The following is a 27730-nucleotide window of genomic DNA, read 5'->3' on the forward strand; positions in this document are numbered from 1 at the left end:
AGCATTTCTGTTTAGAAAACAGCAATTATTTTTAAGGCGTTTTAAAAATTTATGTTTTAGAAATTTAAAAATATTTCTAAATTCTTTTCTTGACACAAACTCTCAATAATATTTAGCAGCACAGAACCATCCCTAAATGAAAGGTTAATCAATAGGAAATCTACTCCTAAGTAAAAGGAGCACTTTTAGATCAATTTCAAAATGGCAGATATTATTTGACAATTGAAGCCCCACTTGTTTTAATATGTGATACATGTTTAAAGGGGACAGGGTTTCTAGTCACAACTATCATTTTGATGTTATTGACCATCACTATGGACAACTCATTTAATTCATTTTTAATTCTAATTATTATTACAATATATACATATAAGTAGGCATACCTCATGATGACCAGCTATTGTAGCAATATGAAGAGCGGTAAGTGCTCCATAGCCAACTTGTTGAACATCAGCTCCACTGTGCAGTAAGGCCGTTAGAAGTTCTGCATTGTCCTGAAATTTGGAAAAGTAAATAATTATTGATTAAAAAATATTATGGGAAGTGGTAGACCACATGTTTTGTTTGCAGAAAGTTCCAAGAGTCTCAGGTTGACCTGAAAAAGGGACTCTTAAGAAAACCTGGGAAACGACAGCTATTGGGTATATTTTGCTGTTTTCCAAACAAGTATATTAATATTAGAATCTTCTACACTGGCTGAAGATCATGAGAGCTGGAGTCACAAACTTTTCAGAGCACAGATTGGTAAATAAAAATTATGCTGAGCTAGATAGATCAATAATGTGTTATTGTCTTAGGTGCTGTATTTATGTTATTACAATAATGAAAATTGCCCTTGATTAAAGTTTGTCATGGAATGATAACTGAAAAATGTATCCTCCAGGAAACATGAAAATCAAGCGGTTTTGAAATCAGATAGAGTTAATTAATGTAATCCTGTTTACCTTGTAAGCTGCTAAATGCAGAGCTGTAAATCCATTTCTTGTCAGCCTAGAGGGACGCAGACCTTTTAGCATAAGGGTCCGAATATGTGTTTTATGTCCTGTGAAATAAATATTGGTCACAGAAGTAACTTAAAGATATCAGATACAAGCAGAGAAAAGTGCCAATCCTTCAGATTAGTAATATATTTAAATTTAGAAGTCCAATGAAATTACTTGGACACTTTCCTTATTATCCTATCAGTTAAATAATATTTGGGATTAATTCAATTGCGTCTTTTGACTAGGAAAATTATATATTCCAATACAAGAGATTGTCTATACCTCTTGTACAGATATGCTCTGGAGGATTAAGTGATTCAGAGTAGATTCTGAATGTGCATATACAGGTGGAACATCCAAGATGATGAAAAAGATCATAACATTTACAAGACATTCTGTCATACATCATTGGATGAGGTGTTCCCTACTGATATTGTAATATCTGTAACCTATTATTTCTTTATTAAATTTCAGTAACAACCCATTTTCTTTATTAAATTATGGCAACATCCTCCCACTTTTTTTTTACATTAGCAGAAAACTATGGTTGCTTCTTCTCCATGGCTCTGTTAATTTTGTTCTTGTTCTAATTTGTAACTGAGTTTAATGCATATGGCCCAAAACATGACTTTTCTAAATATCATCATCATCAACAACAACTTCATCACCATCATTATCTGTATTTCTCTCTATTTTGTTGAAGCATTTTTGCTACTGTCATATGTTCACAGTGTATGATTAGATCAGATTAATGCTGAAAATTAACAAATAGTAATAATTTTGATGTGATTTATTAAATTCAAATAAAATGATTAACCATAGCAACATGGATGATACTGGATAGAAATACTTACCATTGCAAATACAACTCAGATGTAAAAGAGATAGCCCATTTTCTGTGCGGTAATTTAAATTCACTTTGCTGAAAGCTTCATCAGAGCTGAAAGAAAAAAAGATTTCATAGATAAGTCTAGTTGTCATATTTTGGTGTGTTTTCATTTATTGTGAAAATTCTAAACGAGGAGAAAATACATCATGATTTCATAAGACAATGGAGACATTTTGATTATTTATTGGGGGGGATGCATTCTAGTTTAATGCTTAGCATTAAGATTTTGGGATTGTTTCTTATTTAAGTACTAAATGGATCCAATCCTAGGTAGTCTTCAAGATCAAACAAGCTTAGGTGTGTGTGCTGCTACCTACTATGACACTGTCAAAGTAATGTGTGCTAAATTCAGTTTGTTCACTTCTGCTTGCTATTACACAAACCTCATTCTGAAAATTCTAGAAATCCATCACATTCTATTTTCTCCAACTTTTTCTTCAAATCTTTCAAGCAATAGTATAAAAGAATGATGAATTATGAGATTTATATATCCTGTCAGCCTCTTGTTCTCAGAAAAAGACTTCTTCTTTTTTACAGGAAAACAAAAGCTCAATGTGAGAAAGCTGATATCGTCAGGAGGAAAGTTGGCCTAATGCCAACCCTCTTGAATCTGGGGAACCAGAATGCTTGAAGAGCATTCGGAGACTTCAGCTTGTCCAGAATGCAGCCGCGCGAGCGATTGTGGGTGCACCTCGGTACACCCACGTTACACCTATCCTCCGCGAGCTGCACTGGCTGCCTATCGGTATCCGGATACGCTTCAAGGTGCTAGTCGTCACTTATAAAGCCCTACATGGTATTGGACCTGGGTACTTGAGAGACCGCCTTCTGCCAATTATCTCCCAAAGAGATCCCAAAGATTAGGCCTCCTCCGAATTCCATCCGCTGGCCAATGCCGATTGTCGACCACCCGGAGGAGGGCCTTCTCTGTGGCTGCTCTGGCCCTCTGGAACGATCTCCCTGTGGAGATCCGGACCCTCACCACCCTTCAGGCTTTCCGCAAAGCCGTCAAGATCTGGCTGTTCCGACAGGCTTGGGGCTGATGAGTTCCCATCCCCACTCGAATCGTGTGGCTGTTGACTCTTTTTAAATTATTTCCATATTTTGTTTGCTTGCCTTTTGCTTTTTTCTGTATTATTCCCTTCCCTTTTGGTTTGTTAGCCACCCTGAGTCCCTCCGGGAATAGGGCGGCATACAAGTGTAATAAACCTTGAACCTTGAACCATCAAGAAAAACCATGGCTCGATTTACACATGTTGTAAAGATGGAGCTCAATGCAAGATCCACTCACATGGGCAATATTAATGGAATACTAGTTGAAAAACCAACAATACTTGAAGAGGCACAGATTGTCTCTCCTAGTTTATTGTTGGCATTTAATTTTTGGCATTCGCACAATACCAAATTTTGTCATGTTATGTGCTTATGTGTGTATGTATACACACACACACACATGCACACACACACACACATTTTAAAAAGAAGACAAAAAATAGAAAAGCTAATATCAAGAAAGAGAGAATAAAGAAAAAGGAAAAAAAGAAAAAAAGAAAAAGTGCAACAAGTTGAAGAAAAATAGAAAAGAAAATATAAATATAAAAGAATGGCTTTTGATACTCTTTGCAGCAGTTAAAAGTACAAATATATTTTAATCTCTCTCCACAATGGTATATCATATTATTATTCTTTCTATAATCTATCCCAGAGTTTCTCATCTTCAGCAAATTTAAGCTGTGTGAACTTTAGCTCCTAGAATTGGGGTGGAGTTGAAATCCACAAGCTTAAAGTTGCTGAGATTGAGAAACACTGATCTATTCTGTCTAATCATCAAAACTCTAAATTAAAATTCCTTTTTTATTTTTACACATTAAACATAGATAATATTTTTTCTGTCCACCGTAGTTTAAAGTAAGTAAGCTCTGTATACTTCTTTAGGAAAAGAAATTTACAAGCATTGCTTTTCATTGTCATACGACTCTTTGTCATGTCATTTCAGTCAACAAACTTATTAAGATCATGCCTTATGAAAAGTTGTTGTGCTTTCTGAAGCTGGGTTCCTAGAAACCATAGTTAATACTGACTATCTTTGCTTGGCAGACAGTATGCCTAAAGAAAGAAAGGCAGGAGACGGCCACATGAGCATGACCTCTAACCAGATAAGAGTTTAACAAGAAAAATGATGATAAGAGTTTCCACATTGCTCTTAGGGAAGGCTAGAGGACATGGGAGGATGTGACACAAGTCTTATTCATGTGAATTTTCTTTTTGCTAACTATTGTTTAGCATCACAGAAGCAGAGAATGCTATTATAGGCTACTAAGTCTTACCCCTTGCTCAGCACAGGAATCTGTTTTAAAGTAGATCCTGCCTTTATCTGAATGCATTGAATGTAGGGGAATCCACTACCACTCTCAATAATTGGTTTCATGGTCAATGGCTGTTATTGTTAGGAAGGCTTTTTCTCGTAATATTTAATACAACAATCCCTTCTTGTTAATTCATTATTCTTTCACCTAGGTTCTGGAAATAGAGGGACCAGGTCAGACCAACATCCTTTCAAGTATCTGAAGATTCCTATTATATCCTGCACTCCCTACAGCATTTTTTAAAAGTTAAAACAAAGTTTCAAATTTCCTCATTGGCCTGTTCTGAACTTATCCCAGTTTCTCCAAATCCTTCGTAAAATGTTGTGCCCAGAGCAGGACACAGGAACAGGAGACCATCCAAAACAGAATAAATTGAAAGATTTTTTTCCCAGTGATTTGGAAAATATGATTCTTCATCAAACTTATGTTGTTGTGGGGTTTGTTTTTTCGGCAGGCTATTCCTTCCAATATTTTTTTCATAAGCACTTTTATCAAGCTTCTCCAAAGCACTTGAGGGTAGGACAAGAAGAAATGGGTGGAAACTAATCAAGGAGAGAAGTAACTTAGAACTAAGGAGAAATTTCCTGACAGTTAGAACAATTACTTAGTGGAACAACTTGCCTCCAGAAGTTGTGAATGCTCCAACATTGGAAGTTTTTAAGAAAATGTTAGATAACCATTTGTCTGACATGGTGTGGGGTTTCCTGCCTAAGCAGGGGGTTGGACTAGAAGACCTCCAAGGTCCCTTCCAACTCTGTTATTCTATTCTAAGCTGGCTCAGGACTGGAAAACAGAATCTAGTCTTGGCTTTTCAGTAGCTTGATTTCTTTATTTATTTGGTTTTTATCCTGCCTTTATTACTTTATAAGTAACTCAAGGCAGCAAACATATCTAATGCCCCTTCTTCCTCCTGTTTCACAACAACAAGCAATATTGGGTGTGCCGAGGTACACCACGTTACACCTGTCCTCCGTGAGCTACACTGGCTACCAATTGGTCTCCGGACTCAATTCAAGGTATTGGTTATCACCTTTAAAGTCCTACATGGTTTAGGACCAGGGTACCTTCGAGACCGCCTGCTGCCACATACCTCCCAGCGGCCAGTAAGATCCCACAGATTGGGCCTCCTTCAGATGTCGTCAGCCAAACAGTGTCAGCTGGCGGGTCCTCGGAGGAGAGCCTTCTCTGTGGCTGCTCTGACTCTCTGGAACCAGCTACCCCCGGAGATCCGGACCATATCCACTCTCATGGCCTTCAGGAAAGCTGTAAAAACTTGGCTGTTCTGGCAGGCCTGGGGCTGTTGACCTCACTGTTGAGATCCAGCCCCGATTAGAATGAATGTCTGAGGGTATTGCTGTTTTTAAACTTTTCTTTTTATCGTTATGTGGTGTTTTTTTCTTATATTTTTTGTAAGCCGCCCAGAGTCTTTTGGGATTGGGCAGCATATAAATATACTTAATAAATAAATAAACAACAATCCTGTGAGGTAAATTGGGCAGAGAGAGTGACTGGCCTAAAGTCACCCAGCAAGTTTTTCATGCCTAAAGTGGGACTAGAACTCATGGGCTCCTAGTTTTTAAGCCAGCACCTTAACCAGTAGGCTGGCTCTCTAAATGATAATGTCACAATCAGAGCTCAATCATGCCTTTCTCTGTTGCAGATATATTAGCAAGGAATGTTTTCAGTTCCTGGTGCCAGGAACCCTGACCCATACTTTTCGTAGGGAAGAAAAGCAATGAGCAGAGGAAATACTAGTTCCTGAGAGATACCTTTGCCCAGTCTGCAACTTTTCCCAAGGATGGGGCTTCCTTACTTTTTACCATGTGAAGTGCTTCTTTTCTTCCTTCTGTGTAACTAACCCATTTTACTGCTTGACTGCCTTAAAACCTTAATAAAGATTAATAAATTTTTCAAGAGAAACAGGGAACAAGGAATGCTTTTAAAAATTCATAAAATTATTTTGCGTCTTGCTTATGAAAAGGATGATTTTTTTAAAACAGAAATTGTTATCTAGAAACATCTCGAGTCATTCCATTATAATTTTCTATTAATCTGAAGCATAATGATTCCATTATATAGGTATAATTAAAAGAATTTCATTTTAAACAATATTCTATCCTTAAGAAAGAAGTGCTATTTTCTCCATTTTTCCCTCACTTCCTGTACAATTGTACTATACAACTATGCTGACAATTTTTACAGCCACTGAATATTAGGTATGCATTAAAAAATTCTAAGCCCAATTTATTTTTTAATTTTCTTCCACTGTTATTCAACTGGTACATTTTAATACAGCCTAAGGATTTCATGGTGCTTCCCAAAGAAGTATATGGATGAAGTGAATAATTAAAAGGAAAGCATTATTAGTAATGCACTTCTAATATTATGACTTTCACCTAGGATATATAGATACGTGATCTTATTAAAAACTGATCTGCAGCATTAGTACCTGTTACACACAGGTTTTAGCAAAAATTCAGGATGGCTAAAATGTTACAGAATTGGCAGTTTTATGATTCATTGACTATATTCCAATTACAATTGTATGCTAGAGAAACAAAACAGGATTCATTAATGAAAATATAGTTAAAAAAACTAATAACAAACTAAATATATAAATCAAACTTCACAAAGATCTTTAATTAGTAAATACCTAGAAGCAGCACTTTATATTTAGAGCAGTTTTCATTGGACATTCTCTCCCATCCCTATTCTCTATTGATTTAAGGATAGATTCTTATAGAAATAGAAACAATTATTAAAATAATGGTGAGCATTTATTAGAAAGCCAAGTTTCAAAATGTGTTTGGAAATTGGATTATAAAAGTGCCGTTTGTTTGCAACATGTCCCATATTATTTTGTAGTTGACAAATAAGTTGTAGAAAAGTTTTGAACCAATTTCCTCTCTTTCTTCTTTATTACATAAGAAAGAAAAACACAGTCAATTCACCAATACATTTGTTTGTGTGCATGTTAGATTAAAAAAAATCCTTAAGCATCTGATGACTTTTCTGACTATTCAAGACTGTAATCTTAAAACTGCATTGTAATTAGAAAGGTAGAAAATTTCTGATGAATGATTTCTGTCTGAGAGCCTTTTCCCAGGGCTGATTTGAAGGCCTATCCAGGCCTATTTGAGTAAGCCAAAACCATCACAGCAGCGTAGTGATGGCAAATTTTCTGGGTTTGGTATGTCAAAAATTCAGAAAATGCTTGACTCTGCTGGCATGTCACACTGCTAATACCCAAACCAAAGAGAAGCAATTCTCTTTCTCCCCCACCCCTTCAAGCTACTCTGAATAGTCGCAATTTGTGAAGCGCCCAAGGTGGGACTGAATAGCAATAGCACTTAGATTTATATACTACTTCACAGTGTTTTACAGCCCTCTCTCAGTGGTTTAGAGTAAGCACATTGCCCCCAACAATTTGGGTCCTCATTTTACCAACATGTTATAGCAGAGGTGGGAAACTATGGCAACTTTGACTTTGATTCCCAGAATTCCTGAGCCAGCATGGACTAGTTAGTACCCAGTTAAGAAATATAAATCAAAACATTACTTAAGGGGCATTGCTACCATAACAACCTGAAAAATCACCACAAGCAAAATATACTGTTAAATTACTCAGTGCTACTACATACAGGAGCTATCCAGGTCCATAAACCTTAACTGAAATGAGGAGAATATGAAAATCAATAAAGTATGAATCCCAGCTTTACACCACATTAATTTTAATAGCCCTTAGCTAATCATAATGTATCTAAACAGAAAGAATACCTAGAACTTATTTCCTCCTTCCCTCCCTCCCCTCTCTTCTTTCTAATGAGGGATGGAGCCACATGATGGTATAGGATGACAATGGAATCTATGCATTTTGAGACCATTTAATATAAAAAGAGTAATGATAGAATTGCTCTGTGAAGGCTTTATGTTCTGCAAGGTGACTTAGAGTTCACTAACAAATAAAATAAAAATTGGGATAATGTCTACTCAGCACTTCCTACCTATCAAGAAAAGGTCTGTGCCCCTGCTCTTATATGTCATCTTTTATTACTTAAATTATAGCCCAGATTACTTTACACTTCCAGTTCTTTTGTGATGGCTACGTCATTCTTCACCTACACTCCAACTGTGTGCACAATAAACTTGTAGCAGCCAGGAAAACACAATGAGCAATGATGAGGTTGTGTAACATCCAGATTTTTATTCAGATTAAAGACTAACACTTGCTCTTGCTTCTGTTGGACCATGCTCTCATATCTTAAGGAAAGCTTAGCACACAAAAATGGGTTGGAAACAAATGAAATTGCTAAGCATGACAGTTCTGAAGCCAGTGTCACTATGACTAACATGCTAAAATGATTAGTTTGGCTGCATTTGCTAAATGAAAAGTTTTCTTGTACATTGTTGTATTATAAACCCATATATTATAGTCACTTTAAAAAACGTTAATTTTATTCTCCGCTACCTTTTTTCTACAAAAATGTTGTTCAACGTGCATAGAAAATCTCATTTTTCATGTATGTATGAATTTCTTAATTTTTTTCAGGCTTATTTTGATTAAGACTTGATTAAATATTTGCCCTCTCTTAGCTATTACTTGAGTTTACACAAAATAAAGAACTGCATTGAAGGTATATTTAAATGATCCCCGCTATTACCAATAAAGTCATTGGCAAATGGATTAGATGGAGTGAATTGATATTGTCAAAAGATAATAATTATGATTCTGTTTTCATCATCATCATCATCACCATCATCATCACCATCACCATCACCATCACCATCATTATCATATCACACCTTTGCATTGAACCCCAGGTTCTCAAAATTAGAATTACTATTCAAATTCTCAGAGCTCTCAGTCTGAGGGGAGTAGCACAGAAGTTTTAGTAATAAATAATAAATACAAATGAATAATATTCACTTTGGCCCGGATTTCTCTCTGTAATGAAAGTGACGTTTTATTTTATTTTGTAACATGTTTATAAGTAAGTTACAGTAAAGTATATTTGGTCAACTTTCATTCTTTAAATATATTTCTCAACTAGATTTAGGAAAAACTGCTCCTGAGATGTCAAACCTGGTCTGAGATTCAATTACAGATGTTTTGTTTGATGGCTGAATTCTCTTCTTTTAGGCTTCAGAAACAAAATTCAAACTAACTGTTGGATGGAGATGTTTGCATACATTGTGCAAATCAAGGGATAGTGGTGAAAAATGATCAAATGTGCACAATGACATCACCATGCAGTTTCTGTCTTTAGTGATTAGAATGGAAATATCTAAGCATAACATCTCCCCAATCTAGGATCATGATGTGCATTTACCATTTTGGCCTCATCACAGTTACTGGCATTTTATACAAGGCCAAAGTTCTTTCATAAGCTATTTCTGCCAGGGCAATGAACACACATTTCCTATTTCAAGATTCTTTTCCTTTTCTACTTTAAGGATTAAGATTGTTTACCTTACACATGTTCCCTCTCTACCCTCAAAACAATCATCTTTCAACAGAATCTAATTCTCTAATCACTAGAGAATTAATTGAACATATTTCAAATAATTCAGTTCCTGCCACCGGCCACAATGAGATCACAGCACAAACTTAGATGTATCGACACTAAGCCCCATGAGTTCAACAAAACTTAATCCAAGTGAGTGTATATACATTCCATTTAGCACTATGCAGCTCTATAATAGAATAACGAAGTTGTAAAGGACTTTGAAGGTCTTCTAGTCCAACCCCTTGCTCCAGCAGGAAACCCTATACCATTTCAGACAAATGATTGTCCAATCTCTTCTTCAAAATCTCCAGTGTTGGAGCATTCACAAATTCTGGAGGCAAGTCGTTTCACTGATAAATTGTTCTAACACGTCAGGAAATTTCTTCTTAGTTCTAGGTTGGTTCTTTCCTTAATTAGAATCTACCCATTGCTTCTTGTTTTGCCTTCAGATGCCTTGGAGAATACATTGACCCCTTCTTCTTTGCAGCAACCCCTTAACTATTGGAACATTGCTATCATGTCATGCATGATGATGCGATATACAATGCATAGTATATAAATGATGCCATGGTATCATTTAAATTAGTTCCAATAATGTTCTAAATGCACAAACACATTGCAAAGATGGAAGATGCTACTCAGGGGCTGTCTATAAACAAAGTCCAATATTTGTCTTCTTGAACTCAAACATTCCTTTCATACCCAGATGAAAGTCAAAATATGTTCCATTCTGTCTCTTTCATTCTTTAGAAACATGTTGATCCTTTCTACAGAGCTACAAGCAAGAATGTTCACATTTAGCACTCCGTTTTCTGGCATCCAAGTAGCATCGTTACTGTAAAGCAATGAAGTTTAGACAAACATTCAGTGCTTTTAATACCTCTTATTGTTTCAATCCAATTATCCTGATGCACATAATACAGATAGTCCTTTACTTACAACAGTTCATTCGGTGACCATTCCAAGTTAAAATGGCACTGAAAAAAGTGACTTACGACTGCTTTTCACACTTATGACCATTACAGCACTCCCATGGTCACATGATCAAAATTCAGATACCTGGCAATTGCCTCATGCTTATGAGGGTTGCAGAGTCCTGAAGTAATGTGACTGCCTTTTGTGACTTTCTGACTACCAAGTCAACGGGGAAGCCAAATTTACTTGTTACTAATTTAACAACTGCAATGATTAATTTAACAACTGTAGCAAGAAAGATCATAAAGATCATAAAATGGGGCAAAATTCACTTAACAAATGTCTCACTTAGCAATAGAAAATTTGGGCTCAGTTGTGGTCATAAGTCAAGCACTACCTGTACAGTCTCAGAAATAGCAAAAGAAAATGGGGAACATGAGGCTCAACCGCACAACAACTCTGCTCCCCAAAATATGATGGGCCCAGTTTGAAAGGCAGATGTGCATAAAATTAAATTTTGCAATTATTAAACAATGTTTTGAAAGACTAGACTGGAAGTTACTGCTACTACCCAACACATCCAATAATTTCCTGCAGATGAGTAGCATAGATTTCCTGCCAAAAATAATCCACAAATACATACAATGAAGACAGCTCAGGTCATAGCAAAGTCAAACTAATTAATTTACTATCTGAGGTCCCTTCCCTTTCAATATGCAGCATTTAGCTGTATGGTGAAGCCTCATGTTCCGTGGACTTGCATGTAAATACACTGCATTTTTAAAAACTGCTCAAATCCACAAATAAATGATCAACTTGAATAAAACATAAATGGCAAACAATATGAAAAGCGAGTTTCCTATTTTGAGGGAAATGGAAGAGAAAACTCAAAATGCCTTGTAGTTATAACTGGAGGAGAACTTACTTGATCTGAAGAGGAACCAGCTAAAATTATTATTCCACCCAGAAATTTTAACCCCTTTAACTTTATAGGAGCTACACCAGTCTACGTGGACAAGCTCTTTAGAAACAAAACTACTATGGCATCTATGGAATTTCTAAAAGCTAAGGAAACTACAGAAGGATGTATTGATTAATACAGTAATAATCCTGCGCGGTCCCAAATGTCACATCTGCATGTATATCACTGTGCAAAGGACAAAAAGCCAAGAATTATGTATGAATGTTGTATGCAATACGGTTAGCAAATAACTGTAATAAATAAAATAAAAACAGATGTTTGTGAGAGAAGTATCCGTGTAAAAGAGTAGAGAAAGTCTATACATATTTGGTGAATACATATACAGATAGTCCTCGACTTATGACTGGTTATTAAGTGACCATTTGAAGTTATAACAGTCTTTCCCACAGCTACTTACAACCCAGATTCAATGTTCCAAAGGCTGCTGCACTCAGCAGTCACGTGATTACACTTTGGGTACTTGGCAACCGGCCCACCTTTATGGCCTTTGCAGGGTCCCATGATTATGTGACCATGGTTTACCTTTTTTTCTGGAAAATGGTGTTTACTTCTGGTTTCCAGCAAAAACATCTATTGTGGAAAATGAATTTGTTTAACGACAGTGGTATTTGCTTAATGCTCTCAGTGATTCACTTACCAACCACTGTAAAAAGGAAGTTAAATTTGTGGTGGTTAGGGGGGAACTGCTTAATGACTGGCACAACTTACAACCATAATTCTGGGCTCAATTACAGTGATTAGTTGAGGTATTGCTATTGCTATTATGTAGTGTGAGGTACAGTTAAACAAAACAAACATCAGATTCTATATTCTTTGTATAGTTTAGCTTTCTAAGAGTAATTTAATGGCCTCCTTAAACCTAACAATATATGACCATGGAAGTTAAAAACAAATTTGATTCACTACTGTTCTTATACAATTTAATAAACAACTTTCAGAAAACTGTTTACCTGAAAACATGCCTCAGCTCTGTAAGCTCCTTTTCTTTGATTAACAGGTCATCTTCTAATCTTTCAATGATTACAGCATATGCTTCACTAATTTTTTTCTTCCACTCATCTATATTTAAAAAGAGAAAGGTATACAAATCTTGACAGAAATACTTTCAGTTATCTAAAATCACAATTTTATGTCAAAAATCCCCGATATCCTTTAAATATATATCACAGTTTTCTCTTCCAGGTCAGAAATATATATTCATATTTATTTACTCAAATAATTGTGTTTGATAAATAAATAATTTAATTATATAATAATAGACCATTATAAGCTTATATAAATACTGGAAGCACAAAGCATAAAGTTTTGAAAATTTGTACTTTTTTGTATAGTTTGATTTTTATAAAATCTCAACTGAATCAATATCATCCTGACTCTGTTATCCTTTTAGCTGAAAGGAAAGTCTGTTTCTAAATTATGCCATTCTTCATTTAGGCTATCAACAATAAATACCTGGCATTTGAACCAAGGAGCAAATTAAACTGAATAACTGATAATGCAGTCGTATTTATTTTTTTCAAAAAAAGCAAAAGAAATTACCAGTACAAGTTTGTGTTGGTCTAGATTTATAATTTCCCATTTATCCAATGTTTCTTCTTTGTTTCAAGAACGTTCTTGTGCTAAGTAATGTGACTCCTTTTCAAGATCACTGACAATCCCACTAAGGGAAAAAAAAACTTTGATAGTCTTGTGCCTAAAAATAAACCGTGTGCCAAACAGAATGTCATGCAACAATAGCACAGAGGAAACCAGGGAATAAGCTATCAAGTATCAAACAAAACAATAAAAAGGTATTTATATGTGCTGATAAAATAAACTGCTGTGCTGAAATTACTATCTTTATGTCTTTGTTAAATGCATACATCTGCCAATATGAATCAGCTTCTAATCAGAAATAGAAATGTATGGCTAAACAGCTTTCACAAATTCAGTACATAAGGTAAGCCAGGAGGAGATAAATTTCAGGCTCAATGATTCTAACTTTTTTTTAATGAGTTTCCAAATATTTAGCAAAGGAAGTCAAGTGCAAAACAAAGGCTTCAGTGGAGAGAGAGAAATACCCCAATCTTTGAACAATAAAGTATTTATTCAGCATTATCTCATGAAATAATTTAATAACTAATCCATGCTTGGGTTTTCTCTAGTCATTATTTTTCAACCACCTAATTTCAAAGACAAAAGTTTTAATTCCTTCTATCTTCACATTAGAAGTCAGAAAACCATATTCTACTGAGGATTTCCAAGAGATATACCAGTACAGTTTCTACTTTACCTGATGTAAACATTTTTGATAGAAACATTATGAATGTGGACAGGGGTGTTTGCAGGGAGTGTTTTTTTTAAAAAATGAAGATGACAGCCACAATAGATCAAAGCTCCGCCTTTTTAAAAAATCTATGTCAATTCTACAGATTGTATTCTAAGAGAAATCTAACCTTCAATTTCCTCTGTCTGGTAAGGAGATTTAGCAAATCCTGATGAGACTTGATGCATCTTGTGAATATAAGACCTTCTAGGTTGCCCAGTCAGATATGGACAGACTGTGCTGGAATTTAGAGAAAAATATATATTTTACTAACTTCAAAGCTAATTTTTCAGGCATTGCATTATGTTTTTCCTAACTGAGAAAGAGAGTGTTATCTTATCTAATTACTTTTCTCAAACTTGCCAATTTTAAGATGCATGGACTTCAACGCCCAGAATTCCCAGTCAGCATGTTTGGAAACATCTAAGGAGATTGTCAGTCATTCAGGTCATAGTTGTCCCAAAAGTGCTTTTTCAAAAGGCAACTGGACTTTGTTTTTCCTTGAGGACATATCACTTCTCATTCAAGAAGTTTCTTTACTTCTGACGGAATGGTGAAGGATGGAAGGATTTATATTCCTTGTAGTCATTTGCTTGTCAACATTTTTTTCTGAGCATCATTGAGGCCACTTGAAGGTTTATTTGTACCCTCAGGAACTCCTGAATAATGCAAATGGGTGTGATGAAAAGTTCAGAGATGAAGAAGCTTTTTGGATGAGGAGTCAAATGTCCTCAAGAAAAAATAAGTCCAGGTGCCTTTTGAAAAAGCACTTTTGGGACATGTTTGTAAAGTTGCTGAGACTGAGAAACATTGGTAACTGCTCCATAGGAACGTGCTCTGTGATCCCCCCCCCCCTGAAATTCTTTTCTCTGCAGATCCTGAGAATCCATACCATATTCAAATTCCATGGTGGTGTTGGGTTTTGTTTTTGATTTTTTGCTAGCTTGCCTGCAAGCCCTTACCCCAAATACACATACACTAAATTCTGCTGTTTTTGCAATATTTGTCTTCTAATAAATAGACAGACAACTCCAAGTCCCTTTTCCTCATTTTCACTGTTAGTCAAAGACTACTCCTGCTTTCCAGTGTTAAGTACAATAAAATTATTACATGAAAGAAAGAAAAAAAACCCGTATGTTGTATGATCAAGCATGTGTCTCTCAGGAAAGAAACCTTTTAAAGGTTAAACAAACCTCTTGTGTTTAAAAAAGGTAGTACAATCTCTAATCACACTGATTTCTGTGGGGAAAGAAAGGATAAATGCTAGCTTATTCTTGCTTGTGGCTAGCATTTGTCTTGATGTAGTCTCCCTGGAATAAAAACTGACAAATATTTAGCCTTTTAACATTTGTTTAAATATCAAAACAGAAGCTACAACTTCTCCTCCTCCCCTGTAATTCAAGGAATCAGTAATGTAAGAAGAACAATTCATTTTTTTCTTACTTTATCTAAAGTTTAAAAGAATAAGCTTTGAATAACGAGGAGAGAAGAGGTGAGGTTTATTGAGAATTAATCTTTGCTATGGCTATACATGACTATAATTATGTAGGTAATCAACTAAACAAATTGCCCAGATTAGAGTCATTCATCCCATTAGATAATTTCATAATGAATATCTTCTATTTAAAGAACTGTTCTTTCTCATTTTTCCTCAATCTATTCTACTATGAAATATTCTTTGGTCACACTTCCTATCCCTTCCTATTTCTTAAATTTAGTTCGGCTTAATATTAGTTTGACTATTTGCAAAACTTCATAGGGTGTAATTCAAAATACCCCCAACCAAAAGGTGGGAGGGGGAAAGTAATTGGGGAAATGACTTTACACATTTAAATGATTTCTATACTCCTGTTACTTGGCATATGATTCAGGTGGTATATACTATCAAGAACAGAATAATCAAGTAAAAACACAGGATTTAAAAAACATGTTATAAGGGTAATCTCAAAAACCAACATATTATTGCTATTTTATGATTATCCAAACCATGGAAGTTTTGCAATTTTTTAAATCCTTGACAAAATATAGAAGATAATACAGAGACCTACCAGGTCATTCTATGTTAACTTCAGATGATTTTAATAAAAACGTGTAGCTATTATTTTTGCTTTGTTTTTATAAATTTTATTACAAGCCCACCATATGTAGCTATGGTTCTAAACTAGGTTAATGTAATTTTGATACTAGCGATGAATAAAATGTAATGAATTTTGTGCACCATATAACATGAACAATACTTTGGCTAACTCTAAAAGCTAGGAAAAAGAATGAATTATAAGGAAGATTTTAAAAGTTAAGCATATATTCTTTTTTCATATACGTGGATATCCTGCCAACCTTTAATCTTCTCTTCCTATATGTGTGTTTAGCTATTTTCTTATTCCAATATTTTATTCATTCATTTATGAATCTTTCCTATAGCTATTTCTTATTTCATGCTAGAATATATAGATTAAATATTTAGAATGACGGGGTTAGAAAGCATTAACCTTGAAAGTACCTTGGCATGAAAATTTTCACCTCAGAAACACCAACCATGATAATAGGAGCTTACAACATTATATCACTGCCAGTTGAAAAAGTCCTTCACTCTTTAATAGCACGTTTCACAAAATAAGCAAACCAGCATTTTAGTCAATTATTGCCCGTAAACCAAGATTAACATTTATTTTTATTATCCCCGTGTAGTAGTTGCTTTCTAAACATTTGAGAGGGTGATAGAATGGGAGAAGAAATGTAACATATATTCAACACTGGTCTGTGTTGCTAGGCAACTCGAAGAGCTATGAATCTAGCATCCAATGCTGGTCTATTTTCACTGATTGTATTAGCTTAATCAACAGATTAAAGTGTATTTGCATTGATACAACTGTTGTTAAGGACAAGACCGTTGCCCTTGGCAACTGCTCGTTTTGCAATTCAGACCTCCAAGAAGATCACTAGTCATTAAATTTTTATGGTGGATTTTTTTCAACAGGGTATTTATTGACAAGTTAAATATGTATTGTCTATATTCAGATATTCAGAGACTTACAGCGTTTGATCCAAAGCTTTTTGTATCATTCATTTGCATTATCTTTTGACAGGTATTTCTTCATTGAGCTTCAGCATAACTCTATAGGAAGATCCACAGCAGATATTTCTGGTCTCACTGCTAATGATTATTATTAAAGTAAGTACACAGAACAACACTCTGAAGTCGCACTTGTTGAATATGTTGACAAGCTTCCAAACAGCTATAGAACAATATGATCTATTGAATATAGTAATATCTTGAATTTTTCCTGAATGAATATTAATACCAAGCAAATGCCCTATAATTTTTTCTAGGATAATTCTATTCTGAAAAATATGACAGAAGGTCTTTAAAATAACAAATGATATAGCAAATGCAAAACCAAACCAAACCACCAATATCTAAGATCTAGGTCTGGGATCATCAAATGAAATGCAGCCCTAATATAAATATGCATTCAAGGAACATATTATTAATTTAACATTTAATGTAATACTCTGTTATTGTTGCAATTATGGTAATCGGATAAAGATGTGAGCATGGTAATGGCTTTTTTTTTGCTTTGTTTTATATTTATCAAAGATAGAATTTATCCACAATATGGGAAAATAAAATCTAAAATCAGAACATTTTTTATTTTGCCCCCATATCTGCATCTTTTATCACATGTTTTTCCCAACATCTCATTAGTCACAGCTGGATAATGACTAGTAAACCAGAGGGGTTTGGTCTACTTTGACAATGAAAGTGATTCTTCTAAGGAGAATAGGAAGAAAGCCACATAATTATTTTGGATACAGTATATATTATATTCACAGGCAGTTTGCAAGCAGTCCTTTTGCCTATTGTTCAAAAGTTTTCTCAATAATCATTTAATGCACTTGAATTAAAAATAAGCAAGAGTATCATTTGGTGTGATTGCATCTTCAAAAGGAACTCACCAGTGGTGGGTTGCAGGCGGTACGTCCCGGTACAGGTGTACCGGAGCCAGCCCTGAGCACCGGATACCATTCCGGTACAGTGCTCCAGAGGGCCCACCCACCCACCTGAGTTCTTTACCTGTGTTTTAAAGCTTCTGCGCTGCCGCACACACTCATGGCATGTATAGCGCCTGTGCAATGCTCTGTGGAGAAGCTGAAGTGTCACAGAGGCACTAAGATGCATGCACGTGCGCTGTGCATGTCCATGAGGACGCCACCTCCCCCGTTCCAACTGTACCAGTTGAAACAGGATTTGAAACTCACCATTGGAGCTCACGTATACTACTTTGATAAATTTTTAAAAGTTTCACTGATTGCTGAAAATATATACCTGGGAGATCTAATTTTATAAACAAACCAACTTTAAAACCTCTTTTCAATTTTCATTCTGGGTAATCAATGCTTAACACAGCTGTAGCCAAAGTTGGGAGATAATTGGACTTTTTAGCATTGAGACTGTCTTTATCAGTTGTATGCAAAGGATATGACATTTTCCTTTATTTCAGGTCATCCTCATTACAATCTGATGTACCAAGGATCATAATACTGAAAAATATTTTAAATACAAGAGATCAAGACATTATATAACTAAACAGGTGTTTTCCTTGACAAGGTGATGGAAGATAAAAATAAATATGCAAAATCCCCTTCTGTTATTTGTGTTACTACACTATAAGAATGACATTTGCATGAGATTTGCCTTCCACATGGCATACACTAAGCTGATAGAAAATGTCTAATGATGTTGAAAAAAGGAGAATGGAACAAGAAGCTATTTTGTTGTTATATTTATAATTTATTTAAATCAACTGGTCTTTTTTTTAATATTCAACTTAGTTTCACCATTTTCCAAGTTCTCCTTAGCTTCCTCAATGGCTCTTCTTATAGTCTATTTTTCTCTTCTTCTAATAAACTTTTCATAATTCTCATTTTTTTCTTTAAAAAATTCCTAAAAGGAGTTAAACCATTTGTCCAACTATGTACAATTATATTCCAGCATGCCTAAATGTCTGTTTCTTAGGTCATATTCTAAAAACCATTCATGAAAATCTATTTTTATTTCATGACACATATAAAGTTATTAAATAAAGGAACCTGGCATGAATACAATGTTCAATTTGACTGTATGTAAATCTGAAATCATATATATAACAATGCTTCATAAAAATGTGACCAATCTTCTATATGTCTCTTCTGGATATAAATGTAAATAGTTAGAGAATCAAATCATTATTTCTTGAGGAAGGCAATGATGATAAAACATATGTCCTAATGCTATCCTTAGTTTGACTGCATAATCTGATTTTATACTAATAATGGCACAAAGTCATGCCTGGTTCATATATGCCATGGTTTCTTCATTAATTGGAGAGAGGTATGAACAGACTTTTTTGAAAAAACAATGAATCATACACAAATTCTAATTGCTTTATAATAGCTTTCGATTGCTTCAGTGGGTAGCAGTACCTGTTCAATATTGTCTGTATTCAAAATAATAATAATAATAATTATTATTATTCAATTGTATCACAGCGGCCAGTTGTTTTGCCGGATTTGGCATTGGTTACTAGTCGGGCCCCACCCAGGGGCCTAAGATGCCATAACGTATTTTCGTAATACCCATGCAGATCCAAGCAGTGTGGCTTTTTGCATTTTACTGGTGGTGATTTTGTCAATTTTTAACTGTTTTAAATGTAATTCCAGTGCTTTTGGAATAGCACCCAGTGTGCCAATTACCACTGGAATTACCACTGTTGGTTTGTGCCATAGTCGTTGAATTTCAATTTTTAAGTCCTGGTATTTTGCAATTTTTTCATGTTTCTTCTCGGCGACCCTGCTATCGCCTGGTATTGCGATGTCTATGATTGTGACCTTATTTTTCTCAACCAATGTGATGTCTGGTGTATTATGCGCCAGTATTTTTTCCATTTGTATACGGAAATCCCACAAGATCTTGATCATCTGATTTTTGGTGACTTTTTCAGGCTGATGTTCCCACCAGTTTGTTGCTGTTTTAATATTATAATTTTTGCACAAATTCCAATGGATCATTTGTGCTACGGAATTGTGCCGCAATTTATAATCAGTCTGTGTGATATTTTTACAGCAGCTGAGTATGTGATCAACAGTTTCATCAGCTTCTTTGCAAAGTCTGCATTTGGCATCATCATCAGAGGATTTTTTGATTTTGGCCTTAATGGCATTTGTGCGGATAGCTTGTTCTTGCGCAGCCAGGATTAGTGACTCTGTTTCTTTCTTTAATGTACCTGTTGTTAACCATAACCAAGTTTGTTCACTGTCCACTTTATCTTTTATTTTTTCCAGAAATTGGCCATGCAGTGCTTTGTTCTGCCAACTCTCCATTCTTGATTTTATCACATCTTTTCTGTATTCTTGTTTTGTCTGTTGGGCCTTCAGTAGATTTTTGTTTTTTACTTCGATTAATAGATGTTCTTGACTTTCTTTTAAATAATCAGGTTGGGAATAAACAAACTCAAACAGCATATCACTTCTACCAGATTAATCTATTGTTTCCCAGTTGACCTTTTACAGTAATTGACAAAAATGACTTGTTTTTTTTCACTCTTCCTACCAACTGTAGCAACAACTTTCATTTAAATGCTTGTTTTCAATAGCATTTCAACAACAATCAAGAGAGTGTCTCAGGCATATTTAGAATTAACCAATCATTCCCCTCCCTGCATCTCCAACAATCAGGTCATCATTTTAAAATGAATTCATTCATAAAAACTCTTAACTGGATTTATAGAACAATGGAAGAGATTTTATCCATGAATGTTTTGATACTAATTCCATACTGCTTATCTAATTCCATATCCACCAGGATACATTTGGAACCATTTCTGTAATAGCAAACAGCTGCTGTAGATACAACCTTGGTTCCTCACTGTTGTTTTAGTTGTTTTTGGCTGTGCATGAAGTATGGAATGGGTTAATAGTGTTTGCAAGTACTTTTGCTGTGTTCAACATTATTTCCACTCTGAGCATTTAACATGCTTCTCTGCAGTACAGACGTTTTGTAAACACAGCAGTTTTATTTAGCCGGAGGATGTTTCTTAAATCAGACTTCAGGGTTAAAGGCTCATCCCATCTTTGGATTTCCTTTATGCCTCTTTAATTCACACAATTGTTCTGCTCCCACTAGTTAATTTTACAAGGAGAATATTGATGTCTGTAAAAAACACTACAAATATTTAGGGCAAGAGGAAGGAGGGTTTTGTTGATATATTTTGTATGGTAAAAGTGTTGAGGCAAGCCTTTTGTTAGAATTGGCTGCAAAATAACACCAGTTTGTAACATCTTCTAAAGGCACCACTTCTAAAGATGCCATCCCATTGGTCCATCATTTCGACTCTGTGTTGATCATTGTTAGCAATGGAAGGTTGTTTCTGCCTTACCACTTACTCTTAAGTGAACAAGGCTGAATCCATCTTTTCCAGTGTTGAGTCAACAAATTCACTGCTGCCTAATACTATGCCTATGTAGTAAAGTAAATTGAATTGATCCAACCTTTCGTGACCACATGAACATATTAATGCAGTTTTCTTGGCCAAAGTACCCAAATTATTTATCACTAATGATTTCTGAGATCTTTAAGTAACCTGGTTAGCATACACTCCTGGCATTCCCTCCTGATCTCCTGTTCAATTACTAACCAGGTCCAAATCCTGCTTCTTCTTATTCTTATTTCTTTTATTCATTAAACATGAAACTCAGTCAATTGAACATTTAAAGATGTGCTACAAATACCACTGACTGATGCTGATGGTTGATACAGGTTGCTGCCAGCATCCTAGGTATTAACCGAGTAACTTCTTAAAATATATATGATATTTCTAGTAGCGCAGTTTTTTCCAGTTCTGCTGGTGTTATTAAAGGAAGCTGTAATTTCTTTATGTGTTTTGTAAAATTCTTGGATATGGTAACAAGTGCCCCGGTGACAATGGGTATCATTGCTACATTTTTCACTCATAGCCATCTAGTTTCGATTTCTGAGATCTTTAAGTAACCAGGTTAGCCTACACTCCTAGCATTCCCTCCTGGTCTCCTGTTCAATTACTAACCAGGTCCAAATCATCACCACCACCATCACCACCACCACCATCATTATTATTATTACCGTGTTTCCCCGAAAATACGACATGTCCTGATAATAATGCCATGCCACATTTTTCTGGTAGGCAAAAATATAAGCTCTCCCCTGCAAATAAGCCCCCTGGACGACCCGCCACCTTCAGCCAGCCAGACCACCGCTCACCAACCTAGCGGAATCCCGAAAGTGCCAAGCCGTGGGAAACAGGGGGAGGCAAAGATGATCGTGTTGTTTGGCGCCTTTGGGATACCACTAATTGGTGAGCAGTGCTGTGCCCAGCTGAAGAGGGGGTTTGCTGGGCAGCTGTTCTCTTGTGAGCGGGCTCCCAAAGAGCTGGCCACAGCCTCATGGGTGAATGGCTGTGTTGTGGGAGCCGGGCAGTGGCAAACAGGTGCTCACGTGGCTTGGCAATACTCCTAGGTTAATAAATGGTTCTGAGCCTGGCTGGAAAGGGGGTTTGCCGAGTGGCTGCTTGTGAGTGTTGCTACTTCACGGCTATTGTGTTACGCTGCTGTGACAGCGCAACACAGCCATTTGCCCATGAGGCTGTGCCCGGCTCTTTGGGAGTCCCCTCGGAAGAAAGCAGCCACCTGGCAACCCCAAAACAATAAACCATCCCCTCATAATAAGGCCCAAGCCATATTTTGTGGGTAAAAAGAAAATAAGACCATGTCTTATTTTTGGGGAAAGACCCAGAGGCCTAGGACGTCATAATGTATTTTTGTAATATGCGTGCAGATCCAAGCAGTGCGGCTTTTTGTATTTGACTGATGGTGATTTTGTCAATTTTTAACTGTTTTAAATGTAATTCCAGTGCTTTTGGAATAGCACCCAGCGTGCCAATTATCACTGGAATCACCACTGCTGGTTTGTGCCATAATCGTTGAATTTTTATTGTTAAGTCCTGGTATTATTATCGGAACAACAGAATTGTCACAGCGGCCAGTTGTTTCGCTGTATTATTATTTTTATTATACAATTGTATCACAGCAGCCAGTTGTTTCACCAGATTTGGCATTGGTTACTAGTCGGACCTCACCGAGGGGCCTAGGATGTCATAATGTATTTTCGTAATATACGTGCAGATCCAAGCAGTGCGGCTTTTTGCATTTGACTGATGGTGATTTTGTCAATTTTTAACTGTTTTAAATGTAATTCCAGTGCTTTTGGAATAGCACCCAGTGTGCCAATTACCACTGGAATTACCACTCCTCATTTTGTTCTGCTCATGGAAGTTGGACCATGAAGCAATATTAATATTTAATATCAGCATTCATCATCAACTATCTTTCCAGGTATTAACCTATCTACAGTATTTTATGTAATAGCAAAGGTATGTGAGCGTGCACGGAATGATGTGTTTGATTCCAGTTTTTAAATTTTATACAAAAAGCACTGTAACTCCTTCTTTCCTTTGTGCTTTCTTTTCTTGGTTTATGTAATTATCTAACCGCCTCTGAATGTTAGTCTGACAGAAATATCCAAAGGATAAAACCATGGGACATGATGAAGGAAGAAAGGTTTAAACCTTTGAACGACACATGATAAAGTGTCATTTAGTTTAGGCAATAAATATTGTTAGTGAGACATTACATCATATTACAGTTGGCACCAAAGAGTATTAGGAGAACATTTAGGGGGGGGAAATGAACCATAAGAATTTACTATCTAGGCATGTCACATTCAGTCATAATTTATACCAGGAAGTATTTGTTCAGCATCCTCAATATTACTACATATTATGATTAGTGTGTACTAAGGGTTCATCCACTGTTCTAAGACATGAATGTGATTGCTTCACTCATGTATAAAGCTTATTGGCTGCATTTAAATATCAGAGTGAACCATAACAACTAAAAATAAAATTCTGGCCTATTGTGTTGTCTCAATTTGGTTATTTATGATGTACAGTTAGTAATTGTCAATTGAGGTATGGAGTCCCTCAAAGCTTCATTTTATCCCTTATGCTTTTTAACATCTTCATGAAGCTGCTGGGAGTGGTCATCCATGGATATGATGGCAATCAATATGCAAATGATACCCACATTTACTTCTCCTTTTCATCTAATACAATGGAGTTGAAGAACTTTAGGGTGCTTGGCTTCCCCTGCTGGGATGGGTGAACTCACCACTATGGCAGGTCCTGGGCCTTGGAAATTGAGAGGGGTGGTTGCAGATGCAGCCTTGGGGGGGGGGGGAAGGCAGATCATAGTATTGTGGTGGCATGCTAAAGAGATATGGGACAGGAGTAGACCAACACAGGGAATATGGGGCCAGTGATTGTAATCGGGTAAATTCATAAGCAATGAACTTATCCAATTATTACTGCAAATAGGCTGCAGTATCAAATTAATAAATCTGTAACCCAGAGAAGCAAAAATAAATCAATATATTTATCACTAAATAATTTAGCTGACATGAATTAGGAACTAATGAGAGGTAATTGGAAACATAACAACAGTTCTCTGTATTTATAGCTTATGATTGCCTCCAAAATGGATAAATACTTAAGAGAGTAAGATAAAGGGTTTTAAATAAATAATTACACAGTGTTTAACAGGATGGTGCTTTCTTTAAAAAAAATGAAGGGATAGTTTTGACTCATTAAAGTTATACAACCCTTAAAAACAAATACTTTTAGACTTCCACAGAAGTCTGAAAAAATATTTGGATTAGTATATACTAGAAAAATGCTGTGTTGTGGTCCAAAACAGTTCTTCCACATCTTATCCTTTCATTAAGCTTGCAGACACAAGGAACAAAAGGAGGAAGTGAAATCCAGCATGATCATAGCTACACAAATAAATAAATTAGAAAGTGACCAATGATAAATGTGGCAATTATTCAGAGACAGAAAACTGGCAAGAGTGAGCATACCAATCTTTTTTTTTTTAAAGAAGCTTCTAGAATCTGTTCAAGGTCAGTAAGGGATAAGTAGCATTGCTCTATGTTATTGGAAGATTTCATGTTTTGTGAAAGAGAAAGAACTGTAGGCTATTTATTGAATTGGTACTTGGTGCTGCAGTGCACAGAAACACAAGGATTTAATCTTATAGAAGAGGTTAGAATGCAGCTGAGAAGCCCTGAAGAATCAAAACACGGTAACTAAACCTGACAAAGAGCAGTAACTAAACTCAAACAAAGAAACCGACAGATCTATGTTACAATCTTAACTGAATTGTTCTGAAGCTAGGAGAGGGTATCTGTATGAGTTCTGCAAAATTGGAAGCAAAAAAGAATACCATCCAGTTTACTAACTTAGAGTGCCATTGTGCAACTTATTAACTGCCAGGCTTTTCAAAGACCAGATGGAATATTTGAGTCTTTTCTTTTTTAGCCATTCTGTGTCTCCCATCATACAAAAAGACATGTAAGATCCTAAGATTTCAGGTAACAATGCGACATTCACTGGCTTTCTTTTTTCTGAGCTTTTCTTTTGACCTCCTATAAACTGAGGGTAGGGACTATTTTAAAAATTGTCACCACTTAAGCAGCATTGTATTTTTTGGCTGAAATATAAATAAAATAATGCTGAGTAACCTGAAATGGATATTCTTATTATTATTTCATGGCTATCATTAATAAAACTTGGCATTAACAAAACTTGGGTATAAAATTAATAAAAACATGAATTGAATAATATTTTAAAAGACTTAAATTAGAAAATTGAAAAATTCATAACCTTCTTTCAATTGCCTTAATAATTTGAATTATGTTTATTGTTAAACTGGGATTTCAGAGGCATGTTAAAATCTAGGTCACTTAATTTATTTACTCCTATTTATATAGCATAACAAGGACTCACCGGAATCTGATGCATCAGTTAGATTCTGTGATGAGGACCAGTGCTGATTCAGTTATGAAGTACACGAGTTATGAACCTTGGCTTAGCCACAATTTTTAGCTTAATACATTTTGCAACATTGTCGCAAGAACAAAAATGAACAAAAGAATGGAGAGCTATCTGTAATAAGACCATGTCCATCTGTGATCTAATGGTGGATAAATGGCCAGGTTTGGCATGTATCACTAAGACCTGATTGACTGATGGAAGGCAGTGATGTTGCCCTCTCAGAAATCTGCCTAAACAAGGTTTCAGATTTTTGCATCAACTTCAATACAAGAGAGAGTGAAGTTACCTCTTTCCTCTCCCAGATCCACTCATCCATATGCTACTAATGTATATCCCATTATGCAAGAAGTGCAAGTCCTCACTCCTTCTGCTTTTAATCCTAATTACAAAGCCAAACAATGAAGATAGAAATTGTAAAAAAGGAAAAAATAATAATTACAGGTAGTCCCCGATTTACAAGTTTCAGTACAACAGTGCTGAAAAAAGTGGTAAGACCATTTTTCACACTTATGAACATTGTAACATTCACATAGTCACGTGATTTACATTCGTAAATGGATTCACATTTACGACAGTTGCAGTATCCTGGGGTCATGTGTGTGATCACCTTTTGTGACCTTCTGACAAGCAAAGTCAATGGAGAAACCAGATTCACTTAACAGGAAGGTTACGAATTTAACAATTGCAGTGATTCATTTAACAAATATGGAAAGAAAAGTCATAAAATGGGACAAACTCACTTAACAAATGTTTCACTTAGCAACATAAATTTTGGGCTCAATTGGGGTCATACCTCGAGGGCTACCTGTACTAAGCAAATAAGAGACTTCCAGGAGACACACACAGCATTCCCAAACATCATAACCCTCCTCCCGCCCCAGTTACTGTTGGCCAGGCTGTCCTCACCTACTTTTTTTCTTCAACTTTCATCCTTCCTTACTTTTTTCACTTATGCATAACTAGGAAAGTTCTACTAAGCATAAGAGATGTATGGGGTTAATTTCATAAATAACAAGTATCTCCAAAGTGGATTTGATGTTTTGTGAGAAGATTGCTTTTGCTTGCATCACTTCAGTTTTAAGATACTTGAGAGGCAATTTTATATTTTGAAAATGCTGCTTTGGAGTCATGCCTGAAACTTTTGCACAGAAATGTTCTCATTTGTTCAGACTTTAGCTAGATCTGAATTACAATTTATATTTTTAGATTAGACTGTCCTCAATCTATTTCCAAAAAGGATTAACAGAAGAAAACTGTAGATAAATCTAAACATCGTAATTTTGTTTTAAAAAGCTATTAGTAGTTGAAAATAATATATTCATTATGTCAGATGGATATCACAGAACTTAACAGCAAGTGACCTCCAGACTGGAGTATCGCAACATGTTGTAGGTAGGACTGCCCTTGAAGAGTATTCTATAATGCAGAATGTGGCTGCACAGGTAGTTAACAGGACTGATTATTTGGCACATGTAATGCCACTGTCTGCAAGCTGCATTGACTTCGTGTGATTCTGGGTACAATTCCAGTTGCTTTCAGGGCCCTCATGACTTGGAACAAGGTTATTTATAACCTTTCCTATTTTCTATCCATCCAGATCTGGCAGGAAGGAGCATCAGCTAATCTTTTAAGAGGTCTTGGTTTTTTTGGGGGGTGGTGGGGTGGTGGTGAAGCTTGAACCTGGAGTTCCAAAAATGCAATGCAGGCTGTCTCCTGGTCATATTAATAGGGTTTTATGATTCCCAGCTGTTTTATTTTTAAACAATTTGTATTTGTTTTACCTATTTAATTGTAAGTCACCCAGTACATATGTGAGATGG

At 35.7% G+C, this 27730-nt stretch overlaps 1 protein-coding gene across 3 annotated transcripts in view; it reads right to left on the reverse strand.

Moving 5' to 3' along the window:
• Positions 1-27730, reverse strand: part of LOC106540234 (serine/threonine-protein kinase TNNI3K) — a 236331-nt gene that overhangs the window by 200298 nt on the left and 8303 nt on the right. Inside the window, exons 1-5 of one of the 3 annotated variants that reach the window (XM_087719466.1) lie at positions 13182-13303; positions 12593-12701; positions 1838-1923; positions 945-1042; positions 384-494 (exon numbers count right to left, since the gene is read on the reverse strand). In XM_087719466.1, coding sequence (XP_087575592.1) covers positions 384-494; positions 945-1042; positions 1838-1923; positions 12593-12701; positions 13182-13221 — 444 coding nt within the window. In that variant the 5' untranslated portion in view covers positions 13222-13303. Of the gene's footprint in view, positions 1-383; positions 495-944; positions 1043-1837; positions 1924-12592; positions 12702-13181; positions 13304-27730 lie in introns of those variants that run through there. The other 2 variants (XM_087719467.1, XM_087719469.1) reach the window with 2 other exon arrangements.

Source organism: Thamnophis sirtalis, unplaced genomic scaffold (assembly GCF_051295495.1).
Source record: "Thamnophis sirtalis isolate CommonGarterSnake01/CBP01778 unplaced genomic scaffold, rThaSir2_p1.2 scaffold_7, whole genome shotgun sequence".
Taxonomy (NCBI): Eukaryota; Metazoa; Chordata; class Lepidosauria; order Squamata; family Natricidae; genus Thamnophis; species Thamnophis sirtalis.